Genomic DNA, 25,188 nt, shown 5'->3' with positions numbered 1-25,188 from the left:
TGACGCTACGTGTGGTGCACCTCATGGAACATGAGCTCACGAGGAATGGCCGTCTCAGCACCGTGTATCTTGGAGGCACGGCGCTCAAACGCCGAGACCATCTGCTTCACCACCTCGTCGAAGAACACGTGAGCTAGCTGGGAGTGGAGGAGAGAACGGAACTCAAAGGAGATCTGAGGAGGAGAGGGAGAGAGGAAGCAGAGGGGATACATTTTGAGACTGAATTTCATACTGTACATATACGTCACAGGTCTATGTGTGTGTGTGTGTGTGTGTGTGTGTGTGTGTGTGTGTGTGTGTGTGTGTGTGTGTGTGTCTTTAGAGTTTGAAACTGATCCAATGAGAAATACAACACTTGCAACTGCAGACATATCGAACTCCAGACACTTGATCACAGAGGGACACACACCAAGCAAAGGTTAACACAGGGAACGCTTTCCCTCTCTTTCTTTCACGTGCATCTTTTTCCCGTGTTTGACTGCTTCAGTTAGCAAACTGCTACTACTTACAGCAAAATCCACGGTGCAGGTACGAGGGTAGCCTGGGAGGCCAGGGCTGAAACGCCAAACCGTCTCCAAGTGGTTGAACAGTTTACCATCTGAACAGGATGCCTGACAAGCAACACACACACACATTCATTGCAATTAGTTTGCTTAAAAGAAAAAGAAGAGACTTTGTGAGACTAAGTAGCTTCACAAATTTCTAATCTAATAGTTGCTTTGCTTGTTATGTGATTGCCATGACTTTATTGCTAAGTGTATTAAAGTCATGGCAATCACTTGCACACAATTACATAGTGAATCTACTGATAATACTTGAACAAATACCATGATTCTTGTCTGTATTGTGTTGTGAATTGACAGACAGGAAATAACAGATGTAAACCTAAAGGCTCCTTCTTTCTGTCTTTCTGTATCCTAAAATATAAACTAGTCATAGACAGATGAGGAGTTTTTTTCATACAATGCATATTTTAGGAAGCTTGTCCTGGTAAAGTAACATGTCAAAGTAACATTGATTTCTAGCAATGTGCTCTGTGTAAATGTTGTTAAGTTCTATTAAACTACAATGACCACAATTCACTACAGCTCAGATTATGTGTGCTCCCTTGAGTCTTACATCATGAGCTCTATTTCAATTCAGAGCTGAAAATATCCTACATACAGTAGTGAATTCCTTAATAATATTTACAAAAGTGACGATAACTGTACTTTGAAAGTAGTGCAATTAACAATGACCCTCCGACGTGGGTGGGGGGGAAGTAACATACCTTGACCATGTGGGGGCGCACTGTGGTGACAAGAGAGGTGTAGTTCTCCACCACAGGTGGAAAGCCCACAGTTAGTTTGGCCTTGCAGAATCCGGATCGTTTAAACACCACATCAGACTTCTTACACCAGGGGACAAAGTGGCGGTAGTTTTCCACACCGGCCACCACCTCATAGATCTCCTGCATGGAAAACCTGAAGTCAAGCATGGAGAGGAATGAGACATGAGCTCCCTGTGTGCAAATAGGTCTGTGCAGAGCTGCACGTCAGGAAATAGATGAAGGTCGTCAATTATGACATAACACTAAACACTAAACAAGGCTGGCATAGTACATCAAACATGACCCAGTAATGTCTGAAAGTAGGTCAAGAGAGAGAGAGGGATAGAGGAAAGCAGTGGCAGAAAGAGGTCAATGCAACAGAAGAGAGAGAGAGCAATAAAATAAAACAAACAAAATAAAAAAGTTCAAAGCTAGTGAATGACGGGCACCCTGGTGACCTGATGGTTAAGGCACATATCACATAACCGTAACGTTCGTGGTTTGACTCCCGGCCGGGGGACCTGTATTGCATGTCATAGCCCTCTTTCTCTCTCTCTCTCTCTCTCTCTCTCTCCCCAGCTTCCTGTATCTATTCTGTCTGTCTAATGAAGGCAAAAAGCCCGAAAAAAATCGTCTTAAAAAAGAAGCCAATGAATGAGAGTGAGATGGAGAGAGTCTCCCACACTAGTTATATAACTGCATCACTCCAGCTGAGGGAAAATAGCTGCTGCTACTTGATCTATTTATACAACCAGATTTAGTGATTATGACTTCGCTATGGAACACAGGAGGACATTTAGTGCGTCATACAGGAACGCAGGAGTAGAGCCTCTGATAGGCCTCCAAGATCTGAACTTATTATTGAATTTATAATTTGGAAAGGCTGTGACTGGGGACACAATATTTCCTAATTAAAAAAAATATTTTATGGTATTACATTTGGACACAGTGTATGTTGCTTTCTGTTGCTTAAAAAGAACATTTTCAGCTCGAAATGCCATGGGAGGAAAAAAAGGTAGATTTGATTTAACAAATAAAGTGCTGTAAGTGGAACCAGACTAGAGGTACCCACCCGATGATGCGTCTCTCCGAGTATTCTTTCCTCCTGGAGAAGGAATCAGCGATGTTGAAGAAGCTGCGGGCAGGCAACACGATGCCGCGCCCGGGCATGGCAGCACTCAGCAGGGGAGGCACGCGTGTCATCAGGATCCCACATGATGAAAGATATCTGATCACAAAACAAACCACAATGACACCAAAATGGTTAGAAAACCAAGGTGAGGATTTGAATCAATACAGTAAGCTCTCATAATGTTTTCTTCAATTTGGCTCAATTCCAGCTCTACAGAAATCCTAAACCTTTTTCATAACAAGCCCAAGCAGGGCAGGAATGAGAGACAATATTCTTTAGAATCTCTAATAGTAGTGACTGGTCTTGTTTTGGATAAACTCTCTATAGGAACACTGATTTGATTTCTCACAATCTACATCTACACAAAGCCTTGTGGTAAGCAGCCTGTAATACCTGTAACAAGCTGCAGCATAAGCCTTTATTCCTGTGGAACAGGACGCTTTACATGGAAGCCTTCCAGCAACACCTGCCAAACATTTGTCATTCAAATAAAACACGTCACAGACGTACAGATGCCAGTAAATCAGAATAAGACAAGGTCAAGGGCACCAACTTTACTGTGAGCTTTGAAGACCTAAAACGCTGTACAGCCTAACTACCTGCTCAACCCTGCTGTATGTCTAACTTCTGACATTTCTGTACAGGTATTGTCTGTTCGGCCCGGGGGGGGGGATCGTTGCAGAATTAGGTCAATGATTACCTTTTGACTGTATCGCAAACAGGAAATACAGGATGAATTCCATGAGTAAGTTGGAAAAGTAAGTTCCAACAACAGAGCTTTTCTCAAAGACTCTTTCTACATGATGCCTCACGGCAAACATCACCTCTTTTTCTAAATCACTGAAATAATGAGGTCAGTACTGAAGTCCTGGCAAGAAAATGCCTGAGCCAACAATAATTGTTGGGCCGAAATTTCAATGTGAGTCATTTCAAGGACTGTTTTTAGTTTAGAGAATACAGTGTGTGATTCTCTGTGCTACAAGTCATTGTATTTAGTAGCAAGCTGGGCTGATGAGATGTGTTGTGAATTCAATGCGATACATGTTCAAGTGAAAGGATTTATTGGCACTACATAAAAATAACTGGAATGGCAAAAGGACTACATTTAGGCTACATAATTATTTTATCCAAAGCACTTTACAATTTGCCTCCCAGTCTCACACCAATGGCAGTGAGATCAACTGTTCTAGTACAGACTCAAGCTGAAGTTGACTCAAAATTGAAGTCCAGAGTCTCATTTTGACATATTTTTTAACTTTTACCCGATGCTGCAAGATACAATAATGCACTAAAGCCATCACACAAGCAACTATCTGTTAAAATAGTTTCATATTGTCTCGCTTACAAGATCAAATCTTCACCAAAAGCCTCATCAGCTGGGTTATACTCTACAGTGTGTTGATGTTTGATCAATTAGTCGTTTGGTCAATTGACAGAAAATAAATCTCCATCATTTATCATGCAAAAAGGAAAACATCCAGCTTCTAAAATGTGAAGATTTGATAAGTCACTCTGGTTTATATAATTGTGCATTTAGACTGTTGATTTGACTAAACAAGGAATTTGAATATGTTTGGCTCTGGTGAGCTTGTGGTGAGCTTTTTATCAACTAAACAATAATTTCAAAAGTTATGGATAGATAGATCATGAAAATCAGCAAAGTTACAGCTGAGTGAGATCCTCTCCGTCACCATGAATGAGAGAAACTCTGTTTATCCTGGATGAGTAAAGACTGACTAGTCATCTAGTTGCATGTAACCTTCACAGATTCTATGAGCGTACATCACAACTCAGGTCGTGCTACTGTTGCCAGAGGAAGCCTGCAGGGTCACTTTGACAAACCACTGTTCCGAGATCTGTCAGACAGTTTGATTTGTCCACTGTGCCTGGATGTAACCTGTGGCAGCCTGCTGCACAATGTCCCTGGCACTGGGTGGTTTGGAAGAACAACACGGCTCTCGAGGGATATGTTTAGATTTAAATAGCCATTATGACACCACTTAATGTGATGTGACAATATCAATGTCATCAACAGCTCAAAACCAGAAAACCTTTTCTGTGCTGCTCATGATGTGCTGCTTCGAATTCCTGTTCCATTACTAGCATACCGGTCACTTCACAGGGAGCCAATTCACTACTGCAAGAAACGTGATACAGTTGACACATGGCACTGACCTCAAACTGCCAAGTCAATGTAAATGTATGGGTGCAGATATAGAGAGCAATGGTTGAGAAATACGACCTAAGAGCAAAGAAAGAGGGCGGTGGGCTGTGCACATCCAACCCCAGATGGGTAAAGGTGCACACTGAATATTGCAAGTTCTCAAGTTTAATGAGGCAACATTTCAACCATCAAGGTGAAGAAATTGTAGGTGAAAACACTGCTGAATTAAAGTCTTGGGAGCTTTCAAGATCTAGTGTGAGGACTACCTCTCTTTTTCCTGAGAAACACATCCAAAACTATTTGCCACCTTCCAAAACAATGTGTCAGAGGTTAACTTGGACTTCAGTTGTGACCCCCGTTGAGAGAATAATGGCATTAGTCTTATCTTACCTAACACCTGTCAGCTAACATACAACAAGGCTGCACTAAAGGATTTTAAACTTCAGATAAAAGTGGATGTACAGAGATATTGCAAAACACCATGAAGTTGCAGCAGGTGATAATATATTGAAAAAACTCCTGACATATAGCTAAATTCATACCTTCTCACTCCTGGAAGAATTAAGAGGATTAGGCTGCAGAAGTGAATTGCAGCTGTATTTACACAAGTACATTACTTGTGTACATTTCTGAGACAGTTTAACGTTACATGAGTATTTCCGTTTCTGCTAGTTTATAACTTACTTCTACTTAACAACTGCTGTACACTTCACTACTTTTATCAGACAGCTAATGTTATAGTTAGTACTTACTTTGTAGATTATGATTTTATTTACTTACCAGTTGATCAATTTAAAATATGATGCATGTTTTGTAGATAAACTACCCAACCATATATAAAAGTGGTTAAGTTTGGCTCAATTTTACTCACCTACGGCTACTACACAACAGTAAAATGTGAAGGTTAAGTACATTTTGCTGCTGATGATACTTCTATACTTTTGCTTATGTACATTTTTAATGCAGGACTTTTTGCTTGTATTGGAGTATATTCATAGTGTGGAAATATCACTGCGTTGTTTTCACTTTCAAAGTGTTACCAGCTCCAAATACGCAGGTTAACTGGCTAGTTAGCATTTAGCTTATTATGGTATGTCTTAAAGACATAACAAACAAATGAATAGTTTTCGTTAAGTTCGTAAATGTTACTTGCTTAACATATGTTTACCACTCAGCAAAACAATGTCTAACTGAACATCCTTGGTACTTTGGTAGCTGTTTGTTATTACCGTGCGTATGTCTTCACCGACACTTTTCAGGTTAAATCGAGATTCCAAGATCAAATACTTTACCTTACGTTGTTCCTCGTCTGTATTTCCCGTTTGGCTGTGGAAGGTAACTGTTTCATGCACTCAGCAACTTTCCGCAGACTCCGACAACCTCTCGCCATCTTCCCTTCTTCTTTGACAGACTGCTTCACTAAGTGCGAGGCTGACAGGCAACAAATGCCCAGAGGTTTGTCCCGCCCCCCAAAATGACGCAGCCACTGAATACCGGTCTAATATTGGATGAGCCCTGCACATCGACAGTTTTCATTGGCCAGTGCTGTTGCTCGTCAACTGAAATTACTGACGTCTCCTGAATCGCACCTCACTCACGCAGGAATGTCACGAGATGTTGGCTCAGATTCGCTTAATCGCCCTGAGCAGCATAAGTTCACGGTTCTTTAAGGTTAAATACACACACTGTCCTGCAAACACGGCCCACCATCTCTCCAGCCCATGGTTTGGCTGAAGTGATCACACTACTACTAAAACCTCCAGTTGCATTTATTTTGATTGTGTGTTTTGTGTTTTGGAGTGAATGTCTTCAAGACAGTGACTGTTTTCTATGACTTTGACTATTCTGATCCATTTAGGTCGGCCTATATGAGGCTATAGCTGAATTCAGAAATATTTTTTATTGCTATTGGTTTATTTTGTGATTTATTTCTTCTTTTTTGTGATTTTCTACTGCTTTTTTGACTTTGTTTTTTTCAATTTTTGTTTATTTTTGTCATTAAATTATAGCAGGATTGTGGTGTCAGGGGTGTGCCACGTCGTGCTAAATTAATTTGAATGATGTGTTTTCATACTAGATCATCTTACACACATTATGCACATGTTCATAATATTTTTCCACTGTCATATGTAAGTCTAAGCAGAGTGTATACACACACCAAGCACTTTATTATGAACACCTGTGCAATCCAGTATAACAGCTCAGAACATGACGTTAAAAAGTGTTCCTTATATTTTGCCCCCTTCATGTATGTTAATGGGGTGGAAAAAAAATATTAGGAACACTTCTCAATATAATGCACTCAAGTACACTACCACCACCCACTACCACCTCAATAATAAACATAAAATAGAAAATTATCACCTCTCCGACAATGTCAACAAAAACTGAAAATGTGTAAGCTTCATGAAAGTAGAATTTATGGCAGAGCTGTTGTATTGGATTGCATTAGATTGCACAGATGGCGCTGTACACACTCAATATAAGCCACTTCTGCATATTAAGAAACCTATTATTCATACAATATTTATTCCAGCATTTTTGCACTGCCATGAGATCTTGTGCTACCTGCTGTAACACAAGCCCGCATGTACAGCAACAAAGTGATCTGCATATAGATAATCTGTTGTTGTGTAGATAAGAGATATATGTTTAACATTGCTTTGTATTTGTTTAGATTGCTATCTATGTTAACCTGTACGTCTGTATTGATATCTGCACTGTAAGTATATTGAGGGCTACAAAAATGTGGAGTCATATTTCTTGTATAAAAATAAATTATTTAAAAATGATTAAACTGGAGTGTTCTGAAACACAATATTGTTCTAAATGTAATTTTTGTTTCCTAAATTTGAAATTTAAGCATCCCTTTGGTTGGATTACAATGACCCTCAAAAATCTACTCATCATCAAGTCTCTCTTTCTGTAGCACTTAGCAACTGTAGCTCTTTAATCATAATAATGATAATGATGATTATAATGTTAGTAGTACTTGTAGTAGTAGTACTGGTTATTACTGTATTATTCAGTGTATATATGCATGACAGTCAGAGAATTCAGGTATAGCCTCTCATTTTATTCGTTTGCATCATGTTTGCCACATCAAAACTTACAAACAAATTTAAGTTAAGTTTTTAAGTTCAAACTAGCACATTAATGAAGTGCTTTAATAGACCCTTGTCACAGCAGACATTTTGATTTGTCAAAGGAGGAAAAGCACAGGTGGAATAAATAACATTAATGATGGCTGTACTCCAATTAGGTGAACCAGTTCCAGGGATTGGTATTGTGCGTGCTCACTCACTGGAGCCATTGTTAATGTTATTTACAGCTGTGCTTTTGCTTTGACAAGTCAAAATGTCTGCTATGAAAAGGGTCTATTATAAGCACAGTACATGAGTTTCTGATAAATATAATTTTGAGGTACTTGTACTTTACTTGAATGTTTCCATTTAATGCAACTTTCTCTTCTACATTTCAGAGGGAAATGTTTTATTTTTTTACTCCACTACATCTGAAAGTTATGTTAATGAGTTGCTTTTCAGATTAAGATTGACATTTAAGATTTTTCTGCACTGTGTAGATGTGTATAAGATTTGATTTTTCAATTGTTGATTGTACATACATATCCTGTTAGTACACACACATAGTTTATTTATATCTGCATTGGTATTCATGCTTCTGTTGATATTCTGCTTTTTTGCACACACATAGTTTTTATCATGTCAATATGCATGTGCACAGTCCACCCCGCTACACAGAATCTCTGTAAATTACTGTCTCTCTCTTTCTTACACTGTTTAATAATCATGTTTCTTGCTTTTTCTGTTGACATCTGGACCATACTTCTTTGTTATTGCTACTTGGTGAATGATTGTGAAGATTTCACACGAAAAACATATAATGTTCTTATAAAATATGATGCATGGTTATAGAATAAACTACACAATGGTATAGTTAAATTTGCTCCAGCTTGACCAGCAACAACATTAAGTGAAAATGCTGCTTACATGTTAATTCATGAATTATGATAATCCAATCATATAAATACATAATTATATACTGTGAAGAGGCATAATGCACAATAAGTACTTACTCTAGCTGATTATACTGCTTGAGTGCAGGACTGCTGTTAACTTATTTTGGTACTGCCCTTTTGTGTGACTTTTTTAACATGTATCTTTATCAACAGCCATATAGATGAAAATGTTATATTATTTTGGAAACATGTACTGTTTGAAATACTAGAAAATAACTCCAAAATTGAATAACCAGCTATATATTACAAATCCTTTGTTTTATTGGCTAGATTTCATTTCATAAAAGTAAATTTATAGGTAAAATGCCGAACCTCTTGGTTTTTACAGAGGAGGTCAAACAGTACATTGATTCAAGTTGATTTTCCTCAAATCCAAAGACTGTAAAAACTATGAATGCCTGTTTTTTGTTTAAAATTTTCATGTGAACTGTAACTCCCCCTTGCTCAGAGTGTTTATTGTTTTTCTTTTTTTTTTAACTTATCTTCTATAAACCGTAAGATGAATATTTTAATATTCTGTGTATGATCATTTTGTGGAAGAGGAAATTATATGTATTTTTTTTTTTTTTTTTTTTTTGCTGTTGTTGTTTTTTACACTCTTCCGCCACTTCATTTGGATACTTTTTACTTTCGCATTTTGACAAAGCTGCAAAACTGATCTGAGAGCGCGTTATTTTTCCCCCCACCCCCGCATTCAGCGAAGACCCGCCCCTACTCTGCCTCTGATTGGCTCTGATCCTGATATCTTTACCTAACCCTAACCATCTAACCAATCTAACCCTCGAAGACAACGAGTACTGCCCAATCAGAGGCAGAATAGGGCGGGTCTTCGCAAAATGCGGGTGGGAAAAGACGGCTCCCAGAACAGCTAGAAAGAACCGGAAGTTCCGGTTTCAGACACGAACAACCACCACCAAAATGGCGAAGATCGCCAAAACGCACGAAGGTAAAATATTTGATATAAACATGTAATTAGCCTCCGTTTTAGATTATTTTTTAGCATAACCATGTGTCACAAATTGTAGCCATAATAATGCATTGTTTGTAACACATAAGGACGTATGAATTGGCTTTTAAAATGTGATAACCGGCAGGCCAGGATACGACGCAACGCGGACGATTAGATAATGGCGCTGGTTGCTACCTCCTTAGCATAGTTAGCTACCGTCAGCGTGCAGTACGCTTGCTTTTAAAGCGTTTTGTGGTTAATATATGCAACTTCGCCCCGATACTCATTGATATGGTTAAATTAATCAAGCTTTAAGCAAATGCTGTGTCGTTTAACTATCTCCAGTTAAACGCTTTTCATTGTTATTTACGTTACATGCTAACGTGAATCTGATATGGCTAACCCAGTAGCATTAACGTTAATTAATATTTCATTTAACACCACTCCCATGGCATGGTGGGTTTAATGTGCTAAAAATAATGTTTTACATTATTAATTATAGCTGATTAAACCCACCATGCACCCTGTGAAGCGTCATGGCATATGTATGTTGTAGGTAGTAAGATTCGAAGCACAGATAATTAGTTATTTTTGCGCCACGAAGTTGGGTGTTTCAGTTATTGTGTAGTTTATTTTTTTGCAGCATAGAGGGAATGCAAAAAAGAGCCAACAACAACAAACGAGCACAGTACATCTCTGAAAATAACAATAACCACAGTTATAAATTAAATACAAATCAGTTTTTCTTTAATCTCTTCAACTCCCCAATCCCAACCATGGGGGGGGGGGGGGGGGGTAGGTCAACAGTGTATGCCACATGGAAGTATACAACATCTGAAAGCGAGGAACCTGAGTAATTTGATATGCAGCTCAGCATTTTGTCTAGTTTTTTCCAGTCGTAAATTTGTAATAAACATTGTGTTTTGGTTAGGCACCTATTCAAATTTTGAAAGCTCAGAGTGTGTAAGGGTTTAGACCCTTAGGGTGGAAGCAGTCCTGTAGTGGATGGAAGTGGTGGTCCCTCATGAAGGACCACTCAAGTATTGATAAAAAAATGGTCCAAAATCCCTCCAAAATTCCACATTAGGGCACCAAGACATCGAGGAACTACATCGAAAAATTCATGCTGTGATTTGGTATCAAAAACTTTTGACATTTGGAATTTTCTGTAAGAACTGCATTTTTTGGCATTTGGATGGCGAGCACCTCTGTTCTTGAAATTGCTCAGAAAGCCCTTATTGACAATATACCTAAGAAAGCTATACATCCTCTGAGTGGCCTGGTCTCTAGATTTGGTTTCATGAAACTGTGATTATCCTAGAGGTCACAATAGGTCATTTTGTACAGTGAGATCAAGTTTCAAAAAAGAGTCTCATTACAATGAAATTGCTACTATGGGGACTAACACCAGCATGCAGAAATATTCAAATAGACCATTTTTAGAATGGGGGAAAAACACATTTGTACTGCATGCAAACAACTGCATGGTTTTTGCCCAAAACAGCATTTTTTTCATTCAGATATGAGGTGAGAGGTCAAGAGACCCCTTTGAACTTTGGAGCGTCATTTAGTCCCTATCCCGACAAGCTAGCGTGACATGGTTGGTACCAGTGGATGCCTTAGTTCATTTAGTTTCATATGAAACCAGTATCTTTTTTACTATGTATATGTGTGTGTATTCAGGTGTCAATATACACAGCAAGGTGCTTTACTTTGGACACAACACATTAGTCCTTACCCTGAAAAAATGTCAGTACAGGGTCCCAAATCTTAATTGAACACACTTCTATTTTCATTATAAAATCTCAGTTTCTCTATGTGTTTGCCATTTTGTTCAACCACAAATAACATGTGAGTCCATTTTCCACACCACTAGATTAACTTTTTTGCAATTACCATTTCAAACAAAACATCAATTTGTTCATACTTATTGGCCAAAGATATGGAGCTTGTTGCTTACATCGATAACAAAGGGGTGAAACATCAGGGGGAAAACTTTGTAACTTTTCCTTGGAATAATAGAGTTTGTGTAGTGTTTGTTATTGTGTAATTTATCACCCTCTCTTGTTTTAATTTCCCTGTAGATATCGAGGCCCAGATCCTGGAGATCCAGGGGATGAAGGCTACCCTGCTGGAGGAGGGAGATCAGGGAGTGGGCCTCGACTCAACTGGTTTTTATGACCAGGAAATCTATGGAGGCAGCGACAGTCGCTTTGCTGGATACGTTACTTCCATCGCTGCCAATGAACAGGAGGAGGTAGTACATCAATACGTTTTTCATGTTCATTTTTCATGTTTATTCTTCTCTCCCAGGTGGATGCAGAGTGCTGGTTTGCAAGCGACTGATCCTCCTTAACAAGCATCATGATACTGTCAATGTCAACTTTTGTTCTATCATAATTAGACATTTTTTTGGAGCTTGACTGCTCCCCTTTGCTTGTTGCATATGAGCTAGGAGAGTCTTGCCATTTTGGCGAGATTTGACTAGACTCTTGTTTCTCGTTCTTTTCTCAGGATGATGAAGAAGATTCAGCAACAAGTTTGTTGGGACAGAAGAAGCCAGGGTACCATGCACCAGTGGCAATACTTAATGCCATTCCTCAGTCAGACGAGCAAGTACGTGCTACTTTATTGTGTAATGTTCATGATTATGTATGCTGTTGTTTTTGATGGCAACAATACAGTGAGGGAATTTGCCCCCAGTGTATTGTTGCCATCAAAAACAACCAATTTGAGAATACTTTTTTGCTTTTTATTTAAAATCTATTGAAATAAACTTACATGATCTTCCCCATCTGCCTCTTGCAGTACGATCCATTTGCAGAGCATCGTCCACAGAAGATCGCAGAGCGGGAAGATGAATACAAAGCCCGGCGCATGCAGATGATCATCTCACCTGAGCGTCTCGACCCTTTTGCAGATGGTAAATTTTGCTATTTTTTTGCCTTTATTACATCCTCCCCATTATCTCCCCCTTTTCATGGTTCACTTTTTTTTGTGACCCCCCCCCCCCCCCCAAACTACCAATGGTTTCACATCCATAGTTTTGCTGTTCAACCCTTCGATCACAATGCAATAGCTTGCTTCCCAGACTTGATGCCTTCCCTGTGGTCAATCCTCTGTGGTCCAAGAACATTTTGTGTCACTGTACGTTTTCTTCCTGATATATTTTTAATGAATCAACTTTGCTACAAATGTCCGTGTGGACACATAGTTTATCTTCAGTATTTTGGTTTGGGAAAATGTTATTGTCATGAGCTGAATGTGAAATGGGAATTTGTGTCCTGGTGTGTGCAATAAAATGAAATCCATTGTAGGGTTGCCATGCTTTTTAGTGGGAGAGGTGGTTAGGTGTTCAATGCTCAAAGGGGGTAATTCACCTAACAAACTTGGGTCGCAGATGGGTTGTATGTGAGTCGAAGGGTTAACAATCCCATGTGACCGTCAGCCTTAATTATGATGGGAAAGTGCAGTATACTCTTAGCATATGAGGATGAGAAGTGAAAGTTTGAGGCTTAGCTATAGTGTAATTCACCTGCCAGTGCACTGTGCCATGCCATGCTTAGCACAGTAGCTGATACCAAATAGTGACCTGATCGCAAATAGACACAGCTTTAGATCCTTAGGCTGGCAGAGGAAAGAAACATGTTGGCTCGCTTCAGCTTAGTCAACCCAGAGTCATTGGGGTTATATAACAAAATAAAGATTGAACTCAATGAGTCAATCAGGTCTCATTTGTCTCCCCAATGTCTTAATCTGGGCTGTAGTTTAAGCTTCTTGTGGTAACTTGCCACCTCTGTTCGCTTGTCAGACTTGATAGATCTGCGAGGTCCTTGGGCCTCATCATATGACACTGCATGACAAGATATTTAAAACTTAGTGTGGCCAACTTTTCCTAATGATTTGATGATTGTAATTTATAGGCTTGTTGAGTTAGTGTAGCTTATCACAAATAAACATTTTAGTTTTTTTAAGACCTTAAAACTGTGTAGAAATAGCATAATAAGTAGCAACAAGTATTGAGTATTTGGGTAAAAGCACAAATGATATTTGAGCCAGCTAGTTTAACTTTCTTTCCATCTTCACTTCCCCTGACAATATGAGCTAAGAATGACCTGAATGTTTCAGGTTTGGTTTAGTTAGGGCCTATCTAAAGCCTGCATGTAGAGAGAGCTCTTTGTACAACGTTGTTTTGTAAATATATTTTTATTTTACAACTCTCTCTGTAAAATAGAAATATGTTATCAAGAAAATTGTGTACCACAATACCACAGGCCCATACTAACTGTCCTTAATTTCTCTCCTACAGCAGTACTGCTTTGCCAGTCCTGTACTGCACTCTGTTAAGGGTGCAGCAACTCATCCTGTGTAGGTTATGGGGAACACAGAGAACTGTGCACTTGTCAGTTTGGTCAGGGCCCACTTGCTGCTAATTTGACCTGGGGCCTGTGAGGGGAATCAGATGCAGCCCAGCCACAACAAAGTTTTTTTTTTTTAATTTGGCCTATCAATTCCCAACAAAGTTGGATAAAATTTTCCTTACATTCATGATGGAGAATTATTTCCCAAATATTTGATTGAATATCTTTGCCATCTTTTATCAGACACCTTTGTCCTGAAAACGAAGTCAAGTCAAATTTATAACAATTAAATAATAATCAGTGCTATTATGAGTCAGAATTTAGAGTGTGGCTCTAGCATGTCATATTATCATATTTCTGAACAAAAGTTGTGTAATGATGGTTGGGCTAAAAAATTTTTTAACCTTATTTTATATTTGAATGCAAAGGTAGATAATTTTTATATTTTTGATTGTGCTGTGGTAATGTCATTCCTAGATGAAAATCAAAATCTTGACTTCATTATAAATTATTAGGAATCTGGACCACAGGGTCCCTTATACATTTTTTTTCTAGTTTTGTGGTTATTCCCCAAGAAGATACTTTGTTTTTTGAGTGCCGTATATCAATGCAACACAGGTGGTATACTGTTGTGTGTGACTTCAAACCCTTTTCCAAAGTGTTACTAATGGTAAAGAGAAATTTTCTAGGCTTCTTTTCTGCCGGTTGAAGTCTGACTGCAGAGGGACCCTTGGCACTGAAAGTGTACGTATTCTGAAGAGCACAGCCCAGGACCCCTGCATCAGTGATGGCTATAACTTCTTTATCCACTTAAAGAAAACACCACAACCTCAGCTCTTCTCTTTATGTATCTGCTTGTTTTTCCTTATGATGCTATGTCTGTATGTAAGAAAGAAAACTGTATATTTCTATGTAATTCAGTAGGACTTTGTTTTGTGATTAAGCTGTATAAAAACAGGAACATAAGTTAATCTGTTGGTATAGAGAGTCAGGGTTAGCTGGCTGTGTTTGTGCTTGCTGTGCTTACATGGGTCACTAGAGTGTATACTGATGAGTGTCCTATGTTCTTGTTCGTGCTCTTTCGCGCAGGGGGCAAAACGCCGGACCCCAAGCTGCAGGTCAGATCGTATGTGGACGTCATGTTGGAGCAGAATCTGTCCAAAGAGGAGGTAAGGTGTACCCACTGTATCTTTGACAGTAGACTGCGAGCTAGTTACAGATAGAAGTTTCAGATGTTTCAGAGTCCTGTGCTTTGTTGTAGTGCAGTAGTATTGTTTTTCCTGACATTCATATCTGTCTGCATGTAGAGGGAGATTCGTCAGCAACTGGCAGAGAAGGCCAAATCGGGGGACCTGAAAGCTGTCAACGGGTCTGCTGCCGCTCAAGCTGCCACAAAACGTAAGCGTCGATGGGACCAAACAGCTGACCAAACCCCCTCCAATGCTACGCCCAAAAAGATGTCCAGCTGGGACCAGGCTGATGCCAACGCTGAGGTGAGTCATCTAAGTTTCGGCCTCATACAGTTTCAAGTAAAAAGAAAAACTTGAATAAATAAATTCCTTGTAAATTCTTATAATCTGACTTTGTAACTTGAGGGAATGCAGTAATATGTGACATCAGTTTTGCAGTTGTGGATTGTTTCACTCATGTTTTTATTATAATATTTTCTTCTTTTGTAGACTCCAGGACACACTCCTGCACACACACCCTCAAACAGCCGATGGGATGAAACCCCTGGCCGCCCTAAAGGCAGTGAGACCCCAGGGGCCACTCCCAGTACCCGTATGTGGGACCCTACTCCCAGCCACACACCTGCTGGTGCTGCCACCCCTGGCAGGGACACACCTGGACACGCCACACCTGGCCATGGTGGAGCGACAGGAAGTGTTCGCAAGAACCGTTGGGACGAAACCCCAAAGACAGAAAGAGAGACCCCTGGACACGGGAGTGGCTGGGCTGAAACGCCACGCACAGACAGAGGAGATGAGTCAGTGGGTGAGACTCCAACCCCAGGGGCCAGTAAGAGGAAGTCTCGTTGGGATGAAACCCCTGCCAGTCAGATGGGATCCTCAACACCATTACTTACCCCAGGGAAGACTCCCATAGGAACCCCCGCCATGCACATGGCTACCCCGACACCAGGTAAACAGACATCACATTTTTGTTGATGTCCATCTTCCTTTTTGTTCTCTATTCTTTGTGTCCATTCAGGGACTTGGGGAAAGAAGAAACCAATTTTGCAGAAGCTAATGATAATCCAAACTTTCATATACCAGCCACATGACTCCTCAAGCCCCGTGATGATTTTAGAGTGTTTCAGATCGGTTTCCTCTGTTCTCTCCAGGTCATCTGATGAGCATGACTCCAGAGCAGCTGCAGGCGTGGAGGTGGGAGAGAGAAATTGATGAGAGGAACAGACCTCTCACAGACGACGAGCTTGATGCCATGTTCCCAGAGGGCTACAAGGTCCGTGCCCACCCCACCCCTGCATTGAAGTCTATGTTGGAAAAAAGCAAAGAGTAAATACAACTTAAAATTAGTCACAATACTAACAGTTTATTTTTCCTCCCTGTAGGTCTTGCCTCCACCAGCAGGCTACGTACCAATCCGTACTCCAGCCCGTAAGCTGTCAGCCACACCCACCCCAATTGGAGGCATGACGGGCTTCCACATGCAGGCAGAGGACCGCACCACAAAACAGATGAACGACCAGCCCTCAGGAAACCTTCCCTTCCTCAAACCCGACGACATCCAGTATTTTGACAAACTCCTGGTGAGTGTCAAACTTCCAGAACAGTGTGTGTGCAAAACACGTGTAAAACATTGTAAAATCAACAGCTGCATGTTTCTCCTGTCTGAAGTAAAATATGTCTGACTGACTCTGTGTGTTTGTGTTAGGTTGAAGTTGATGAGTCCACGCTGAGCCCTGAAGAACAGAAGGAAAGGAAGATCATGAAGCTGCTGCTGAAGATTAAAAACGGAACACCGCCCATGAGGAAGGTTGGTTGCTGGTGTTGCTTCTTTAATTTCATGTTTGTATTTATTGATTGGGACAGTGTACAGTTTTTAACATCAAAGATGCACTGGACCGGAGTTATATCAAAACTAATTTACATCCGCAGTCCCCCACAATCAAAACATACAACAGCACAGAGCAAAAAACACACAGAACACATTATACAAAATACAAAGTTACACACAACAGCACATCACATACGCCCACAATGTCAATTAGAAATTAATAATGTAAACTCGTTAAAGTAAAAGCAAGACTACCTGCGCTAATGAGAAAACTATAGATGAAGTTTAGACTCAGTGGTCAGTGAACCATAATACCATATGGGCCCAAATTTAAGACTCTCTCCCCCTTTTACAGCATACAAGATACAACCGACTTTGACACTTGTCCTGTTGGGAAAGTTTACCTGACCATCTTATTAATCCAAGGAGAAGAGAGTCCTCATCCTTGAAGCCTTTTCTCTCATAAAAGTGAAATAGTTTGTAAATCCCACATTTCTTTAACTTTCAGTCACACACTCTCACTTTGTCGTGTCAGACTTTTGGAAGCAGTAAATTTTATTTTCGTCTGGCAGCAGGCTTTTTTTTTCCTTTCTCAGACTGTCTTTTTGAGCTCCAGCAAAATATAGCAGTAATTTTACGCTGCTTGACAGATTATTCAGTTCTTGATCCATTTCTGCAGTAAAGATGTTGGAAGACTCTTTCCAATTTGTTTTCACCTCTCAATAATTTATTTTCCTCCACAGCAGAAAAACACATTACACAAGCCTTCAGAAACTCCTGCAGGTTAAACTGAGCTGTTGAAACACTTTCAGGGCTGACTGACTCTAAATGGCTTGGAGACACTCTCTAGCCCAGCAGAATTAAGGCTACGAACAACCCATAATGCAACACTCTGTAGGACGCAGTGTTAGACTGGCACACTCCATTAAAAAAGAATTTGATCTTGTGAACATGTAATTGTCTAGTCCTCAAATGTAATTTTCTAAATAAAATGGTTTCTCATATTCGGGCCAATACAGTATGATTTCCATTATCTTTTTAAAACATCCCCTCCTAATAAGAGTCCCCAAATGTCCTTTGCTCTCCTTGCTTTTGTGTCCTCCTATTTCCCCTTGATCATATTTCTGCCAAGAAGGCTTATAATAGCATAAAGCGCATAAACAATACTCAATGCAAGATCAACACCCAGCACTAAGCCTGTGCGTGGCTACAGTGTGAATATTTGCTTGCTAAAGAATCTCCTCTGTGAGGAACTGCTGCTTTCAGTAGAGGTCAGAGTGTTGACCATCATACTCTGCTGGAAACAGCAGACAGAAATCATCAGCTCTGCCTGATGGTGCTCATTCATAAGAGCGCAACCACTCTCTGATCCTCTCTTCCTCTTGTCCTAGGCGGCTCTGCGTCAGATCACAGATAAAGCTCGTGAGTTTGGAGCAGGCCCCTTGTTCAACCAGATCCTGCCACTGCTTATGTCGCCCACCCTGGAGGACCAAGAGCGCCACCTGTTGGTTAAAGTCATTGACCGCATTCTCTACAAACTGGATGACCTGGTTCGACCATACGTACACAAGGTAAGCTCAGTGTGGAAGATGTGTGCTTATTTTAGTGGATTGTGCCTGAGAAACTGACTGACTGTCTTTTTTGTGTGCAGATCCTGGTGGTGATTGAGCCCCTGCTGATTGATGAGGACTACTATGCCAGAGTAGAAGGCAGAGAAATTATTTCCAACTTGGCAAAGGTAATGTGGAGCAATTTTTTACATTAAGGGTTCCTGCGAACTATTCTCGCCTGTTCAACCAGTCCATGGTCAGATCAGGGCTAGTCGTTCGCTAGATTGACACCAACATGAGAGCTAGCAGACTGGACGTTCATGTCTGGTCTGTTCTCACCCTGCACCCGTTGGTTACAAGAAGATGTTCCATTACCTACATTTTTCCATGTAATGAATGTTCAGGCTTTCATAGATGTTTATAATTTTAATTTTTTAAAAAAAAATTTTGACAGATCAAAATTTTTATATTGATTTACGTAGATATGTGGACAAAACTAACCTGTTGATCCATACCACTCATATACCAGTGTACCAGTCCAATCAGGCTTAGCAGACTGAGTATGCTCAAAATAAAAAACAAGTCCTAACTGCTAAAAGAAACATGCTGCTTTAGTTGTTATCAGAGGTTGATGTCTGGTTTTGTAATGGCTGCACTTTGACATTTAAGTTCAATGATGAGACATTAATTTTAACATAAACATAAAATTTGAATTGCTATTTTACCAGAGCGAAATAAATAAATTGGAATTAAACGTATTGCAGTACCATCATGTCCTCAAAAGTAAAAATGAGCAAATAAACTGCTACTGCATCACATATTTGACATTTCCGTCTTCCTCCTCTCCGTTACAGGCTGCTGGTTTGGCTACAATGATCTCCACAATGCGACCTGATATCGACAACATGGATGAGTACGTCAGAAACACCACAGCCAGAGCCTTTGCTGTAGTGGCCTCTGCCCTTGGTATTCCCTCTCTGTTGCCCTTCCTCAAAGCCGTGTGTAAAAGCAAGAAGTCTTGGCAGGCCCGACACACAGGCATCAAGATCGTCCAGCAAATTGCCATCCTTATGGGCTGTGCCATTCTGCCCCACCTCCGCAGCTTGGTGGAGATTATCGAACATGGTCAGTTATGGTCACATGTAAATCTGTCTGCAGGTCCTTGTAGACTTAAAATGTTTGTCATTATCAAACCACCACATTTTAATTTAACAAAGGTAGAGATGCACAGCCTTTTAGCTTATATTTACACATATGGAAACATGTTTATTTTTTCAGTCCCTATTTGAGTTTGGGTACTGTCCTTATTGCCAGCTACATTTTTACATATGTTTATATTGTATATATTTCTTCTGCCACTTTAAATCCATTACACTGGAACCAGCAGCTACAGTTCATAACCATCCACACTGAAAACATATGTAAGCTCAAACTATTTGTTCTGACTGTGCTGCCACAGGTCTGGTGGATGAGCAGCAGAAGGTGAGAACCATCAGTGCTCTGGCCATAGCTGCTCTCGCTGAAGCTGCTACACCCTATGGTATCGAATCCTTTGACTCAGTCCTCAAGCCCCTGTGGAAGGGTATCAGACAGCACAGAGGAAAGGTAAGAAGACCCTTTTGATCAAAGGTAGAAGGTTGCTTTGTCAGATTTTTAATGTAAAGAACAAACCAGTGCAAGATCAACACCCAGCACTAAGCCTGCATGTGGCTACAGTGTGAATTTTTGCTTGCTACAATGTCTCCTTTGAGGGGCTGCTGCTGTCAGTAGAGGTCTGATGGAAGACCACTAAAACTCTACTGGGAGCATCAGACAAGACACACCTGACTAAGGTGAACACACAAAAAAAGATGAGCCAAGTTTTAATTTTGTTGTTTATCTCTACCCCTTGTCACCAGGGTCTGGCTGCCTTCCTCAAAGCTATTGGCTACCTGATCCCTCTGATGGACGCTGAGTATGCTAACTACTACACCAGAGAGGTGATGCTGATCCTCATCAGAGAGTTCCAGTCCCCTGATGAGGAGATGAAAAAGATCGTCCTAAAGGTAAGAGGGGTGGAAAATGATGGTAAATGTGAAGGAAGTGAAGTCATGCTATTATAAACCTTACATAACTTAGTGCGAATAATTCTCGCCTGGTCAACCACTACATGGTTGAATCAGGGCTAGTAGTTCGCTAGATGAACTCCAACATGAGATTTAGCAGAGCTGACATTTGTGTCCTCTCTCCTCTCATCCTGCACCCGTTGGATACATTTACAAACTCTGGACTCTGCTCTGTCTCTGAACTTGGATGCAAGAGGCCCACAGACTTAACTTGGATCCTGGAACCTAGTTGTTGCTGTTGGTCATTTGTCATGAGTTTTTATCTCTGTCTTGTATTGTCTCATAGGTGGTGAAGCAGTGTTGTGGCACTGATGGTGTGGAAGCCAACTATATTAAGACTGAGATCCTGCCCCCCTTCTTCAAGCACTTCTGGCAGCACAGAATGGCTCTGGACAGACGCAACTACAGACAGGTTAGCATACACACAGACTTGGGACTCATTTTTTCCATCTAATGAATCAAAAATGCTCCAAAATATCAACACACATTCATGTCACTGAAATTGGATTAGTGTAATTATGTGATCAATTGAATGATTGTGGTCTCTGATTTGTGCAGTAGGAGACAGACTGTCCAACGTACTGCACAGTAAACATTATCATCCTTTGTTTTGGTCTCATCTGAATATGAATCACCATTAATACAAAACAACAGAAAACTGCACAAATCAAATAAGACATTTAACTCCTGTGTTACACATTCACTGTTGTCAAAGACAATATGTCTCACACCACCTCAATAAAACTTAAACTCTGTGTTAAACATTTCAGCTGCAAAATGTGACCTATTACAATACACAACCTCAGCAAAATAAGCAAATAACATGTCAAGGCTGCTGAAGCTTAAACACACATCCCCTGAGTTTTTGAACCATCTTTCTCCTCATACAGTTGGTGGACACCACAGTGGAGTTAGCCAACAAGGTGGGAGCTGCAGAGATCATTTCTCGCATCGTGGATGACCTGAAAGACGAGGCCGAGCAGTACAGAAAGATGGTGATGGAGACCATTGAAAAAATTATGGGCAACCTGGGAGCAGCTGACATCGACCACAAGCTGGAGGAGCAGTTGATCGACGGTATCTTGTATGCCTTCCAGGAACAGACGACAGAGGTGAGAGGAACGACACCAACAAATCTTAACAAGAACTATTGACAGATATAACCTGAGCAGCGTTTTTAATTAATTTCATTCCTTCTGCAGGACTCTGTGATGCTCAATGGTTTCGGCACAGTGGTAAATGCTCTCGGGAAGCGTGTGAAACCCTACCTGCCTCAGATCTGTGGTACTGTGCTGTGGCGTCTGAATAACAAGTCAGCCAAAGTCCGTCAGCAGGCTGCAGATCTGATCTCTCGTACTGCCGTCGTCATGAAGACCTGCCAGGAGGTACGCTATAAAGACACACACTCGCACAGATTTAAATATGTAGTGCTGTAAGGAAGCTAATGACATGTTCTCGTTATCCGTCACTGCAGGAGAAGCTGATGGGTCATTTGGGTGTGGTGCTGTATGAGTACCTGGGAGAAGAGTACCCTGAGGTGCTGGGTAGCATCCTGGGAGCACTGAAGGCCATTGTTAATGTTATTGGTATGTCACCTCACTACATCACCGTAATCAACAGTCATTCCATACTTTTCCTTTTGTGAGCCTGGCATTGAGTCTTTTTTTCCTAGCAGCCTATTTAGGTTTCAAGATGTAATTCATTTCCTTTCTTTCTGCAGGTATGCACAAAATGACTCCACCAATCAAAGACCTGCTTCCTCGTTTGACTCCCATCCTGAAGAACAGACATGAGAAGGTGCAGGAGAACTGTATCGACCTGGTGGGCAGGATCGCTGACAGGTCAGTAGAATAAACCTCAGACTGAAGTGATATGAATCTTCTAGCTGTGTCTTTTTGGTTTGCACAGTGAGCACCAGAGCGCCGTATTCTAACTTCTTGTGTATATTTTAGGGGTGCTGAGTATGTGTCAGCCAGGGAGTGGATGAGGATTTGTTTTGAGCTGCTGGAGTTGCTCAAGGCTCACAAGAAGGCCATCCGCAGAGCCACTGTCAACACGTTTGGTTACATCGCCAAGGCCATTGGGTGAGTTCCTAGTATCAAATCATTGTAGAGATCTTCAGTCCCCGACTACATCATTTTGTATTTCTGTGTATTTCTCCTTTTTAATATGATTTGAAATGTTTAATCACACTGAATGCATTCAGACATTCCTTGTTTCACTATAAATGTGATCTAAACTTATACATCGCCCTCCTCTCTCCTCGCAGTCCCCATGATGTCTTGGCCACTCTGCTCAATAACCTAAAGGTCCAGGAGCGTCAGAACCGTGTCTGCACAACTGTGGCCATCGCCATCGTCGCTGAGACCTGTTCACCGTTCACAGTCCTGCCTGCGCTCATGAATGAATACCGTGTGCCTGAGCTCAATGTGCAGAACGGTGTGCTCAAGTCCTTGTCCTTCCTGTTTGAGTACATCGGAGAGATGGGCAAAGACTACATCTACGCTGTCACACCTCTGCTAGAGGACGCGCTCATGGACAGGTGAGTTCATCCACCCCAACCTTTGTAATCACATTCCCTGAGCAAGTTTGGTTTGCTTTATAGTTTCAGTATAATCACATCAGTATCTGTTTATCCATGTGACCCCTGTACTTCTGTTGTCCTGCAGAGACCTGGTCCACAGACAGACAGCTAGTGCGGTGGTCCAGCACATGTCTCTGGGTGTCTACGGTTTTGGCTGTGAAGACTCCCTCAACCACTTGCTCAATTACGTCTGGCCCAACGTATTTGAGACGTCGCCTCATGTAATCCAGGCCGTCATGGGCGCCCTGGAGGGACTAAGGGTCGCCATCGGGCCCTGCCGCATGCTTCAGTACTGCTTACAGGTAAGGCCAACCAGGACATACCTCATGACTTCAAAACTGCTAAATAACCCATTTAGAGATGAACAGTTTTACATTTTTTAATTGTGTACTAAGGCTGCTAATAATCTACACTTTAAGTAGCAACAAAGCAAAGTTAAAAAAAAAAATCAGATTGTGAGATCAATGCTGAATTTTTGAGACTGATACTAAAAATTCTCATAATGATATACCAGACGGTATATGTTTGGACATGGACAAATAATCTTGATACGGATCCCTTAGATTTGTTTTTAAAGTGTCACCAAGAAACTGTAACATAGACACTGTTTCTAAAAACTTCAACCCAGTTTGGTATTTCTGTACTGCAATATCTTATCAGCTGGCAAATTTATTGATACTGATATATCTACAACAAGCTGATAATGGCTGATATGTTGGCCGGGACCATTTATTGGTCTTGTATCAGGTAGTGCTTTAAGAATATTACACTTTCTAGTTACAGCTTCAGAAATATCAGAACTCTCTTGCTTTTCTCCGTTTCATATCAAAATTAAGATTTTGTTCTTATTGGTTGGACAAAATATTACATTTGAAGACACAGGTTACTTGAGGAGGACATTTTTCATTGTTTTAGGCATTTAATTGACTAAATAATTAATAGATTAATTAAAAATAATCAAGGTGAATGGTAATGAGACTATTTTAGATGCAGCCCTAAAACCGGCTGACATAAATACAGATGTTATCAACTGGTAGCACACCTCTGTTAAAGGACGCATTATTTCTTTTATTATTTTATATAAGACTGATTCAGGGAAATACTGATCTGAATAAGGAAATATATTTCAAAAGTGAAACCTTTTTTTTAGTTGAAAGATAATTAGATGTTGATCTGTGAGTGACTGTTCTAAGCTTTATTGTGTTGCCTTCATCTCCAGGGTCTGTTCCATCCAGCCAGGAAGGTGAGAGACGTCTACTGGAAGATTTATAACTCCATCTACATCGGCTCACAAGATGCCCTCATCGCCCACTACCCACAGGTCTACAACGACGAGAAAAACATTTACGTCCGCTATGAGCTGGAGTATGTCTTGTAAATACAAATTTATGTGCTCTCAGTTTTTCTCCTCCCTCAATCATCACTCTCTACTGTCTTATCTATCTTGGTCTAGGACTGAGTCGGTCTTTATTTAGCAACTGTATGTTGGTCTTTCCCCAGACCAGACAGAACAATCCAATAGAGACACACATTCAGCTTCTGCTGGATGCCACTTATTGACCCTCAATTAAAAATGAGCGTGAAAGTAGGTGAAATAAAACAAGGGACACTGTTGAGTCTGTATGTAATTTTTTTTTTTCCTCTTATTTTTTTGGAATGTTTTCTATAAAGAATGGTTGACATCAGTCAAACCTTGATTGAGGAATGCAGGGCAGTTGTCAAAATGTTTTAAATATTTGGATATTTTTGTGTGTGTATTGATAGGCCTCTGCACTGGCTGCTCCATTTACACACCCTCTCCTCATTTCACACTTCCTCTGTTCTTATTAGATTGTTGTTTTATTTAACCAATAAAATGTTTGTGTATAAAATTCAAATTTGTGTGTTTTGTTTTTTCTTTTTTACACTTATAAAGATGGATGTACTAGTGGTGAGTTTTCATACAAAAAGAATGGAAATGTAGGATGCAAAAAA

General features: G+C 40.5%; 2 protein-coding genes across 9 annotated transcripts; one reads left to right on the top strand and one right to left on the bottom strand.

Annotated features, from left to right (window-relative positions):
* Positions 1-6,036, bottom strand: coq10b (coenzyme Q10B). The gene is made up of 5 exons (XM_044365895.1): positions 5,898-6,036; positions 2,382-2,537; positions 1,271-1,463; positions 510-611; positions 1-173 (listed from the first exon to the last, which is right to left on the bottom strand). The coding sequence occupies exons 1-5, from the start codon at positions 5,993-5,995 to the stop codon at positions 6-8; spliced, it is 717 nt and encodes a 238-aa protein (XP_044221830.1). The 5' UTR covers positions 5,996-6,036; the 3' UTR covers positions 1-5.
* Positions 6,037-9,491: 3,455 nt separating this feature from the next.
* sf3b1 (splicing factor 3b, subunit 1) lies at positions 9,492-25,091 on the top strand. Of its 8 annotated transcripts, XM_044364944.1 has the most exons (24): positions 9,493-9,590; positions 11,678-11,850; positions 12,108-12,209; positions 12,402-12,516; positions 15,044-15,123; positions 15,262-15,447; positions 15,634-16,096; positions 16,299-16,420; positions 16,530-16,727; positions 16,853-16,954; positions 18,367-18,546; positions 18,627-18,713; positions 19,380-19,650; positions 19,985-20,130; positions 20,424-20,570; positions 20,917-21,042; positions 21,521-21,742; positions 21,833-22,015; positions 22,105-22,216; positions 22,351-22,471; positions 22,583-22,714; positions 22,900-23,172; positions 23,300-23,516; positions 24,434-25,091. In XM_044364944.1, exons 1-24 carry the CDS (start codon positions 9,563-9,565, stop codon positions 24,590-24,592), a joined length of 3,945 nt encoding a protein of 1,314 aa, XP_044220879.1. In that variant the 5' UTR covers positions 9,493-9,562; the 3' UTR covers positions 24,593-25,091. The 8 variants fall into 8 exon arrangements, 7 of the variants coding, with proteins under 7 accessions (XP_044220886.1, XP_044220884.1, XP_044220883.1 ...); XM_044364946.1 differs by lacking the exons at positions 9,493-9,590; positions 11,678-11,850; positions 12,108-12,209; positions 12,402-12,516 and adding an exon at positions 12,523-14,698; XR_006405895.1 differs by lacking the exons at positions 15,262-15,447; positions 15,634-16,096; positions 16,299-16,420; ... (14 more) ...; positions 23,300-23,516; positions 24,434-25,091 and adding exons at positions 13,903-13,961; positions 14,644-14,698 and having other exon boundaries at positions 9,492-9,590; positions 15,044-15,080.
* Positions 25,092-25,188: the final 97 nt, after the last annotated feature.

The sequence above is a fragment of the Thunnus albacares genome, chromosome 11 (genome assembly GCF_914725855.1).
Source record: "Thunnus albacares chromosome 11, fThuAlb1.1, whole genome shotgun sequence".
Classification (NCBI taxonomy): Eukaryota; Metazoa; Chordata; class Actinopteri; order Scombriformes; family Scombridae; genus Thunnus; species Thunnus albacares.
Note: the sequence above shows the minus strand (reverse complement) of the source record. Positions and strands in the feature narration are given on the sequence as shown.

Excerpts from the sequence above, each read along its gene's own strand:
- coq10b (XM_044365895.1), bottom strand. The coding sequence starts at position 5,995 with ATGGCGAGAGGTTGTCGGAGTCTGCGGAAAGTTGCTGAGTGCATGAAA. Across the intron at positions 2,538-5,897 it reads CAGACGAGGAACAACGTAAG|ATATCTTTCATCATGTGGGA; the intron begins GTAAAGTATTTG and ends TTTTGTGATCAG. Across the intron at positions 174-509 it reads CCTGCACCGTGGATTTTGCT|ATCTCCTTTGAGTTCCGTTC; the intron begins GTAAGTAGTAGC and ends TCTCCTCCTCAG.
- sf3b1 (XM_044364944.1), top strand. The coding sequence starts at position 9,563 with ATGGCGAAGATCGCCAAAACGCACGAAG. Across the intron at positions 16,097-16,298 it reads CATGGCTACCCCGACACCAG|GTCATCTGATGAGCATGACT; the intron begins GTAAACAGACAT and ends TGTTCTCTCCAG. Across the intron at positions 23,517-24,433 it reads TGCTTCAGTACTGCTTACAG|GGTCTGTTCCATCCAGCCAG; the intron begins GTAAGGCCAACC and ends CTTCATCTCCAG.